The sequence below is a fragment of the Plecotus auritus genome (assembly GCF_963455305.1).
Source record: "Plecotus auritus genome assembly, chromosome: 8".
NCBI classification, from domain to species: domain Eukaryota; kingdom Metazoa; phylum Chordata; class Mammalia; order Chiroptera; family Vespertilionidae; genus Plecotus; species Plecotus auritus.
In genome coordinates this window covers 80,699,013-80,709,873 of record NC_137782.1, presented here as the reverse complement: position 1 = coordinate 80,709,873, position 10,861 = coordinate 80,699,013, and the positions used below count along the sequence as shown (strand labels likewise).

At 41.3% G+C, this 10,861-nt stretch overlaps 1 protein-coding gene across 4 annotated transcripts in view; it reads right to left on the bottom strand.

Annotated features, from left to right (window-relative positions):
• Positions 1 to 3,741: 3,741 nt before the first annotated feature.
• Positions 3,742 to 10,861, bottom strand: part of MGME1 (mitochondrial genome maintenance exonuclease 1) — a 7,496-nt gene continuing 376 nt past the window's right edge. The window contains exons 1-5 of one of the 4 annotated variants that reach the window (XM_080685079.1): positions 10,484 to 10,811; positions 8,517 to 9,094; positions 7,036 to 7,252; positions 5,252 to 5,384; positions 3,742 to 4,889 (exon numbers count right to left, since the gene is read on the bottom strand). In XM_080685079.1, the coding sequence (XP_080541205.1) occupies positions 4,728 to 4,889; positions 5,252 to 5,384; positions 7,036 to 7,252; positions 8,517 to 9,094; positions 10,484 to 10,563 (1,170 nt within the window). In that variant the 5' untranslated portion in view covers positions 10,564 to 10,811 and the 3' untranslated portion in view covers positions 3,742 to 4,727. Of the gene's footprint in view, positions 4,890 to 5,251; positions 5,385 to 7,035; positions 7,253 to 8,516; positions 9,095 to 10,483; positions 10,856 to 10,861 lie in introns of those variants that run through there. The other 3 variants (XM_080685081.1, XM_080685080.1, XM_080685082.1) reach the window with 3 other exon arrangements.

The following is a 10,861-nucleotide window of genomic DNA, read 5'->3' as shown; positions in this document are numbered from 1 at the left end:
CAATGCCTGCATTTGGCCATCTCTCCATGAAAATCCTGCCCTGCTTAGAGCCACAGTCTCCTGCCAGTTTGTAAATAGCCTTGTTCCTAATTTATCTCACTTCTCTTTTCAGAGCCAGTGACCCAGATTCATTTAGCTGTAGGAAGCCTCACAGGGCTGTGTAGACAGGTCTCCATGTCGCCATACTAGAAAAAGTGAGAAGGAAATCATCAAGCTGCCTAAAAATGGAGAGAAAATCTCTTACACAGTTACTTTAAATCAAACCAGACCTGTGTTAGGAACTAAGATGCCCCAGTTCCGTCCGGGGTGGGCAAACTTTTTGACTCGAGGGCCACAATGGGTTCTTAAACTGGACCGGAGGGCCGGAACAAAAGCATGGATGGAGTGTTTGTGTGAACTAATATAAATTCAAAGTAAAGGAGTGGAGGGGAGAGCAAGAGAACCGGATAGAACAGCCGGATCCGGCCCGCGGGCCGTAGTTTGCCCATAGCTAGGTCCATCCCTATTTGGCTTCTGCTTGCTAAGTGCAGTCTACTTCTCCCACCACTAGGTGGCAATCCCGTTTTCATTCAAGCGATAATGCTGTTCAAAACAAAAAGTAAAAATGAACTGTTTTCACCCCATCATGTTGGCAAACGAAAGTCTTAAAATTCTTGTTAATGAATGTGTGGGAAAGCAGGAAATTTCAGACATCACTGGTGGGAACATAAAGATGATTTGGGAGGGGAACTGGGCAGTAATGTTTAAGCTGTGCACATTCTGGGGCCAGCAAAGATGCATCCTGGTGTGTTCATTTGATGATGGCGGTTAACATTTATTTTGTTCCCATGATGTGCCAGGCGCAGTCCTAAGTGCTTACATCACTGTACTGCTCTATTATAATAGTAGGTACTAGTATTTCTCCCCAATTTACAAATGAGGAAATCAGGCACAGAACAGTCGGATAACTTGCCATAGGTCACAGAGCTATTAACTGGCAGAGCCCAATCGACATCCTGCTTCCACCACATTGCACCTGTCTCCTGTGGAAACACGCACAGGAGGGTGTTGTTCACTGTACCACTGTCTATAGTAACAAAACATTGTTAGCCTATCAGCCCATTGGTGAGAGAGACAATGAAGCATGAGGAAATATAGATTTGGAAGTGGTCACCTGGTGAGATATCAAAAATAAGTGGAGACAAAGCAAGTGAAACCAAAAACACAGAAAGTACAATGGTGTATTTTTCATGGATTGTAAAACTGTAAAAGGATATACTGGAAAGATACACTCCAAATGTATGATGGTGTTTATCTCAGGGGAGAGAAATGGGATTAGGGAAACAAAGGCAAGGACTTATCTGTGATGATCTATTAAAAACTCCCCTCCCCCACTCTTTGTTTTAATTTTTTAAAATTGATTTCAGACAGGAAGGGAGAAAGAAAGGGATAGAAACATCAATGATGACAATCACTGATGGGCTGCCTCCTGTATGCCTCCCTCTGGGGATTGAGCCAGCAACCCTGGCATGTGCCCTTGACTGGAATCAGACCCAGGACACTTCAGTCCCCAGGCTGATGCTCTATCCACTGGGCAAAACTAGCTAGGGCCAACCTCTCTTCCCCCAATCTTGATCATAAAGGAACCCCTAACCCAGAACATCATTTTATGATTGGGTTCACATGTGCATTACTCAAACCTGACCACTGTTATTGTCAAGGCAATACTCAATCAGGGAGATCTCCCCAAAGAGATTCTCTCAAGCTCCCTTCTATAGTATAACTTTAAAGGTTCACAGGTTCCGCTTCCAGCAATAGCACATCTCTTTACTTAACCTGTAGGCCTCAGAGGCTGCAAGGATGGGAGGGAGGCAAGGAGAATCAGTTCTGCCATGTACTTAGTAATTGATTGGTTTAAGACAGTGTTTCTCTTTAAGGTACAAACTCCAAACAATTGAAGTATTTTTAAAAAACAGTTCCAACTATTTCCTTGCTTCACTTTTTTGTGTGTCTGGGAGACAGAAGATAGGGTAGGTTATAATAAAATGTTTAATTGCTTAGCCCTCTCCAACTCCTTTTACTAGTAAAGCTGGTAGGCAAATTGGTTACCTGGAAACACATTGACTTATGACAAAACCCTCTTCCTGTGTTTACCAGAGTCAACAAATATAAAACCATAGGTCATATGTTCACTCATTTTCCTAGAACTATAATGGGTTTATAGAAAGAAGTTAATTATTTTCTCAGATTAACACGTATTAATGGCTCTGAGCAAGAGGCCAGGTCTGAGGGGGAAAAAAAGTATTTTTATTGATTTCAGAGATAGAAATATCAATGAGAGAGAATCATGGGCTGACTGCTTCCTCCACCCCCCCCTCCGCCGCCCCCCAATACAGGAGATTGAGCCTGTAACCCGAGCATGTGCCCTGATTGGGAATTGAAATGTGAACTTCTGGTTCATAGGTCAATGCTCAATCACTGAGCCACACTGGCTGGACTGGAAAAAAAAAATTTTTTTTGAAAAATATTGACTCTTAGTACCAGCTTGGAGCTTTGGCAGCTTCATTAAATGCAGTCTTATTAAATGCATTAAGCAAGTGTAGAATTGCAGAACGAAATGCAGCTTTAGCCGAAACTGGTTTGGCTCAGTGGATAGAGCATCGGCCTGTGAACTGAAAGGTCCCAGGTTCGATTCCGGTCAAGGGCATGTACATTGATTGTGGGCACATCCCCAGTAGGAGGTGTGCAGGAGGCAACTGATGGATGTTTCTCTCTCATTGATGTTTCTAACTCTCTATCCCTCTCCCTTCCTCTCTGTAAAAAATCAATAATAATATATCTTAAAAAAAAATGTAGCTTTAAATCTAATGGACTATCTCAAAGCTCAGTCTATAAGGATACCTTTTGTACTTATGTGAGGTAACCCCTTCAGAAAAGAATACTTTAAAAAATATTTTAATTACCTCAATTGGAGACTCTCATTTCAAATCCTGTTTCATTTCACAATTTCTTAGAACAGGTAGCAACCAAAAACTAGTAATATACATGTTCTTAAAAAAGTTATGACTCATTTAGAAACTCAGATTTGGCTTTCTCCTCTTATGCCTTAATAGTGAAAATAACTTTTTCCCCTTATCAACATTTCCTTCTCAAAGCATTGAGAATTCTTTAATTGGTGAGATCTGAAAATTACCAGGAGAAATTGGGTTCAGGGAAATGTGGTTCAGGGAAATCTACCCAGGGATTTACCTTCCCTGTTCTATCAACCATGTCTTCTTGGTCATACTCTAAGGATCTTTATGGAACTTTTCACACCACCACTAGCTTGGGTCAAAGTGAATTTATGTTAACCCAACAGAACTGTATTAAAATGAAGTCTCGTTGGATCTGGTTTCCTAAATCCCAGGGTGAAACTTATTAGAGCAGCATGGAAAAAAATCTGCTGGTACAATTTTTAATTTTCTTACTTGATTCCTGACTTTGGATATTACACGTTACAGGAATATATGCTATTTTAAAAAATGTAGATGTGTATAGAGTCAATAATGGTCACCCACAAGCCTCCTCTCCCCCAACTGAACCTTACTTTCCTTGACAGGTGACTGATTCGGGACACCTCCTTGTATTCATTTACATAAAACATATACCAAAGCTACTGGGCCAGTGGTAAAATTCTGAATATAAAAACAAAGTCTAAACATTTTCCAGGTTTGTGAAATTAATCTATAAACACAGAAACTAAAACAAAAAACTTCATTATTTTAGTCACATCTTGTATTTTATTTATAATTATGGCTAATGAAAGAAACAAATTAATTGTAGCATCCTATGATTTTAAAACAATAATGCTAACCCACTTCATAAAATAGGGACCAATCCCCCAAGGCTATAGTGGGGATTTACCTGTTTCCCAAACCCAGTGACAACTAATAGTTTTTATTACTTATCAAACACCCCCCCAAAATATATTATTGCTTCCCATAGCTAAAAAAATTCCACAAATGATACATTTTCTCTATGGACATGATTCAATTACTCAAAGCAGAATATAACTAAAATACCTACAATTACTTCTCGTGGTTATTTGGTGGTATGCCAATTACTTCTCTTGGTTATTTGGTGATATGCCAATGATATGGTGAATATGCTCCGTCGCAATATTTATTCGTGGCTAAGCAGTCACATATTTCTTTTTAAAAAATGTTAAATGGAAATTTTCTTTCCCAAAGAAATATATAGAGAACCCCAATATATAAAACAAGTTCTAGGAAACTGTGTTGGCAGTAGTAGTTGGCTGATGTGAGTTCCTCCTCCACACACCCTGGGACTGCTATGGCCCCTTCCCTTCTCGTGTAACCCTGGGGAAATGCTTGGCACACCAAGCCTCATTGCCCTCCAATTTTAGTTTAAAGATTGGGCAGCCTGCCCAGGACACACAGAGGTCCCATGGGGTCTAAGAGCCACCAACACTGTGCCAATCTTGCTTGACTTTTTTTCAAGTAAATCATAGTCAGAGGTAGCATGGCTGATCTTTTGTATGCTAAAGTCCAGTTTTTTATATCTAAATGTTTCTGGCTTTTCAGTCTTTTTCTTTTTTATTGCAATAAATTTTAACAAATTAATACTTCTGCTTTGTGTTAATGCAGCTCTCAGATCCTGTGGGACCTCCATCTTAGGTCACAGTAAACAGCAATATATTTTCCCAAACTGTGAGAAAGTGTTGAATGTTTCCAAATAGCATCCTGCCCCTAATCTGGTTTCTGAATATCCTGGTTCTTTTCCTTTTTTGTATATTCTTCTAGTCGAAGAAGCCACTTTGCCCAGTACTGGGAACAGAGCTCTGTGTCCATGAAATGTGCATGGGCAGGGGATCCATCTTTGTAGGCCACCACAATTAAACCACACTGAACCTAGAAGAAACACAGTAGGATGAGAGAGCTTAGGTTAATTTCCTTCTTACTCCAGGGCAAACTCAGAACAAATCAATCTACAGTAGCATCTGCTAACTCAATTTCTAAGATGGGCTGATGAAAGACTGCACCAGGATACACAAGAACACAAAGATGACAGATAACACATTGAAGAATGGACTGTCATCATTAAAGAACTATTAACAACAACAGCAAAAAGCCACAGAAGGGGAAAAGTGCTTTTTAAAGTGGCAGAAAGACAAGGAACAAAGCAAGCAGCGGGCTACAAACAGAATAAGAACCATAATGAGTTAAATAGCTTTAAACAAGTGTTGCTTTAAGCAGAGGCTCAGTGTCCTGACCTGAAAGCTATAGTTGGCATCATGGTTTATGGCACCCATGTATGCCACAACCTGCAGCGGATTGTCAAATGTATTTCGGATAAGAGGTTTTGGTTTTTCCGATGTTTTCCAATCAATCACACACAGGTTGCCTCTAAAGAGAAACCAAAGAAAAGTCTTTGTAGGTAATAATTAAAACTAAAAAACTCTATTAAGTTAACCCTCTTACGTATAATTTACTACTTGTCAACCAATGATTGTTGCTTCTATTCTCCACTTACCAAAAAGCTGAGCTTTACCTCTTAGGATTAGAAAGATCTGACATTCTCTTTGCTTTGAGCCCTTTATTCAGTAAATGAGCCTGTCAGGAGTTTGATGAAAATGTTTCCTAAATTGCACCGGTGAGATCTACAGGTGCAGGCCCACGTGGGAGTGCTGGGAAACAACTTTTCCACAGTTTAAGTTTCTATACAATCTTGAAATGCCTTGAAACCTCCAAGGCCTCCTTTCCTTTAACAAGTGACAGGGGAATTGAAGCTACACCTATTATTACCTTAGCTGATTTTGCTTCAAATGTCTATCAGAATGAACCACCACAGACCAGTAGCAAAGTCCTCATCATAAAAGACTAAACATCCTGGAGCTTTAGAAATTCTCTAGCTCAAAAACCAAGGCTGGGGTTCAAATCCATTAACACTTTAAAAAAAAAATAAAAAATCCTGGCCCTAGTCGGTTTTGCTCAGTGGATAGAGCATCAGCCTGCAGACTAAAGGGTCCCAGGTTCAATTCCGACCAAGGGCACATGCCTGGGTCTCGGGCTCGATACCCTCCCCGCGGCCCCCCCCCCCCCCCCGCTGTAGGGGGCCTGCAGGAGACAGCCAATCAATGATTCTCATCATCATAGATGTTTCTATCTCTATCCCTTCCTCTCTGAAATAAATAAATAAAAGTCCTGTCCTAGTCGATTTGGCTCAGTGGATAGAGCATCAGCCTGCAGATTGAAGGGTCCTGTGTTTGATTCCAGTCAAGGGCACAGGCCTGGGTTTCGGGCTCCATCCCCAGTAGGGGAGTGCAGGAGGCAGCCAATAAATGACTCTCATCATTGATGTTTTTATTTCTCTTTCCCACTCCCTTCCTCTCTGAAATCAATAAAAATATATTAAAAAAAAAATCCTGCCACTTTTTTTTTTTTAGCCCAGCTGGTGTGGCTAACAGATCAAGATGCTATTTTTAGGGGAACAGGAAAGAAAATCCAGGAATCAAATTTGATCTCATGGCTGGTACCTGGCTTGGGGGGAGGGGAGGAGAACATGCTGGAAAACAGGCCCTCCTAGGGATATTAAAAAGTTATCTTCAAAAAAAAAAATAAAGAGAAAAAAATGTTATCTTTTCTCCACCAAATATTTTGATTTTGGAAAACAGATTTACAAGGATTATGTGGCTCTTCCCTCTGTATCCATCCTTACCCAATTCTTTTACCTAGCACACAGGTTTTGACTTAACAGAGGCTGTACCTTAAAGCAGGAGTTAAGAGGAAAAAGTAATAAGCATAACCAATGGATACAAGACACTGGGGGGGTGGGCAGGTAAAGGCATGTACTGGGGGGTAGGGGAGGCCGGGGGGAGGTCAATGGGGAAAAAAAAAAAGGAGACATATGTACTACTATTTGTAATACTTCAAACAATAAAAAAAAAAAAAATTTAAAAAATGCTATAGAAAAAAAAAAAAGGAAAAAGTAGGCACCATCTGTCCCACCCTGCATTAATTCACCTACATACTTTCATAAAAACAATCTAATACTTACTGATACTCAGCCACACAGTCCAGCAGACCTACATACTTTAAGGTCTCATGTTGAACAGCACTTTCAAGAGCTTGAACTCCACTGACATCTTTCAGAATATGCTGAATGCTTTCGATGTAGCCAGACTCACGATTTTCATCTCCTTCTTTTAAGTTCCCCTGGGGTGAAAGTATGCTTTCCAAGTCTTCATGGAACTGTTTCCCTTGTAAAAATAAGTCTAAAAAAAAAAAAAAAAAATCAAGGGAAAAGGAAAAACAAAACAAAAACAGAGACCAAACTAGTACTAAAAAACAAGTACTCTAAAAAACTCTGAATTAAATTAAAAATTACACAAGATTTACTTAATTTTCTTTAAAACACATGTAACTACTTGTTTAACATGTGTGCACACGTGCATGTTTTTTTCTAAGATGCTTCAAAATAACTGCATTACTCTTAAAAAAGTGCTTGTGTACCACCACTTGGGGTAGATATACTGCTCTCTCGGAAGCATAGTCTAAGGCAGTGGTCGGCAACCAGTAGTCTGCAGACTACTGGTGGTCAGTGAGGTCTGAAAGACTGGTAACTGCTGGTCTAAGGCAGTGGTTGGCAAACCGCAGCTCTCGAGCCACATGCGGCTCTTTGGCCCCTTGAGTGTGGCTCTTCCACAAAATACCACGGCCTGGGCGAGTCTATTTTGAAGAAGTGGCGTTAGAAGTTTAAAAATTTGGCTCTGAAAAGAAATTTCAATCGTTGTACTGTTGATATTTGGCTCTGTTGACTAATGAGTTTGCCGACCACTGGTCTAAGGAATGATCAATGTAAAACTTAGCTTTAAGAAAAGACAACTACCCAGTCCTGATGAGATCAGTTAATTCACCTGTGCAATGGTCTTTCCTTTTTCTTGCTTTTGAATGGAATCTTGTTTAAAGGAAGTTATTCTCTTCACTTGTCTAGTAAGTTAGGAGTTGAAGGCTAAAGTTTATTTATTCTCAGTTCCTAATCAAGAGCATCTGATTATCTCAATTTACCAAGATCTAAATACAGATGATGTGTTCTGGCTTACTGTTTTAATTTCATTAGTCTGGCTTGTCAGTCTACCTTGATAAGTAGAAGAAGGGGTATTTACTAGATTCTGAACAGAATGCCTAGCAAACAACTAGAATTCCATTATCAGGTGATTTTCTTCCATAATCAAAGAAAACAGGCAATTCTAATACTTAAGCTTGTAGCTTATAAAATAAATAAATTTTATACATCATTTAGTCAAAATACTTGATCTCTATGCTTGTTTCATTTGTGAAATGGGGACAATAGTATCTATGCTTTATAGAGTTGTCATGAGGATTGAGTTAAACACACAGGGCTATTTGAAGCTAATTATTATCTGAAAGTAATTCCTCACTAGTTAAGATTAAAAAAAAAAACTTAAAAGAATGACACTAGTGCTGTATATTCTAGAAAACATAGTAACAATATAGAACCAGGATTAAGAAAATTACTTGAAGTATATTCTGCAAAGCCATCCTCTCCCAGTTCCAGAATCATCCGCTGTTTCCACCTCTCCAAATAGAAAATCTGTTCTGATGTCATGGTCTGCTGAAGGACCCGGGTCACACTTGGTATCTTATTCCTTTGCAAAGGGATTTTCAAAGGAATTGTCGCACCACCTGTTGCATTTGGCTTTAAGCTTCTCTCTGGATTGAAGAGAGGAAACCAGTTTCCTGGAACTCTTGCTTCCTCATCTTGCTTTGGGGGCTTACACTTACTCACAGGTCCATAGAGTAAAGAATCTTCCTCGAACAATGATTCTGGAGTCTGAGCAGGGCCTCTGAATGACAAGACAGACTGTACTAAATCAGAGTACTTTTCTTGGTTCACCTCTTCATAAGGGTTCACTTTTTTCTTCCGGCCACATGAATAAGAGGAAGTGAAGAAACCCATATGTGGGGATACTTCTACAGAAAATCCCTTTGAACTTTTAAGCTGCCTGCAGATGGTCTGAAATGCCTTCATCTTTAGACTTTTCACTTCCCTCAGTCTCCTTGCAATGCGGAGGGTCTTTTTATTTTTTGCATTCCTATTAAAGAGAAAAGTGGTGTTAGGTGCCAAATGTGTTAAATTATTTTAACTATCAATGTGAAAGTGGCATCAGTATGATATTGCACATTTAAAAGCCTATTCAATAAGCTTTTGCAACATGCTCGGACACAGCTATTTCCAAAGAAAGGCCCTTATCAATACCAGAAGAACCAGCACCTACTAAATTCGAAATAGCAGCTTGGGCAAGACGTCCCCAATATTCTATCTGGAGAAATGTGATGCCTAGGAACTGAGGGAGGAATGTGAGACTAGCTGAAAAAACAACTCTAGAATCCATCCTGTAATAGCCAGGAGTCACAGTTAACAATTAACCACGGATCCTTAAATATCAGATTCTTTGCTAAGTATTCTGTGTGGAGATTTCTCATTCAACCCTCACACCTGTAAGGTGGGTACTACTTCCACTGTTTTACAGAAGTGGAAATCAAACTTCTGAAGGTCATGTCAGGTCCCAGCACAGCAGGTAAGCACGGCAGACAGCAGGGAGCACCACTGTGATCCCCATAAGTCAGCCTCCGGTAGTAGGCAGTTAAGACAGACATGAACAGAGCAAGGACGATAGGCCTACTACAGAAGGTCACCAGGGTGGAAAACCCCAGGTACCTATAGTAAGGGATAGTCACTCGCCCCCAGGGTGACTTTCCTTCCCCTAGCAAAAAGCTGGTCAAGTGGTTTTGACCTCTCTGACCTTTCCTCCCTAGAGATAACATCTATGCCTCAATTGTATTTCAGCTCCAGGTCCAGAAAAGCAGCAAAACCAGACCAGCGACCTCTCCGCCCCCACCCCACCTTGTCCTCAGGACCAGCTGCACTGCATAATGACCCTGGGACTGGCCAATCAACCAGTGAAGACCCCAACCCTGAAAGGACACACCTAGAAAACTGATGAATATTGAGGTCTTCCCCTAAAATCTCCACCTTAAAACCATTAGCAGGAGGACCCAATGTGCTCTCCCTCCCAGAAGCCCTTATTCCCCCCTCCCCCCAGGCACCTTGCCATTAGTTCCCTCACTTCCAAGCTCCAAGGGCCCTTCCTTTTTTTTTTTTTGGTTTTGTTTCGTTAATCCTCACCCGAGGATATTTTCCCATTGATTTTTAGGGAGAGTGAGAGGGAAAGACGAAGTGAGGTTGGTGGACTCCTGCCTAAGTCCCGATAAGGGCTCGGTCGGGGCGGAGCCTGCAATGGAGGTACTGCCCTTGACCCGAATCCAACCCGGACGACCGCAGGGCCAATGCACTATCCGCTGAGCAAAACCGGCTAGGGACAAAGGCCCTTCCTTTTCCTCCATAACAAATTCCCTCAGACCATCTCTTCTACCAACTACTTTTCCGACCTCTGTGATTTACCAAATAAATATTCTCTTACAATTTGGGTCTTTGCTCCGAATTCTTTCTAGCCAGAATCCAAGTACCCAGGTTGCTGAAGGAGGGTCGGTCTGACCCCATGGGTCAGACTCCTGGTACCGTAACAGCCGCCTACAACCGAACCATGTTGGCGGTCAGAATGCAGTGGCCCTTACGGTGAGAGTCAGGACTAGGGAAGAGACGGCTTAAGTAGAAGCCTAGCCCAGGGCAAGGGTAGGTACCTCGGCGACCACCACCCTTCGCTTAACTCCCACGTAGCTAACAACCTCTTCCAACGCGTATTCTCATCGTTCCCGCGCTTTGGTCTCGAATTAGGCTTCCGCCCAGGCAAGGCGGCCCCAGCATGCACTGCGCACTGCGGTGCGCACGCCCCGCCCCT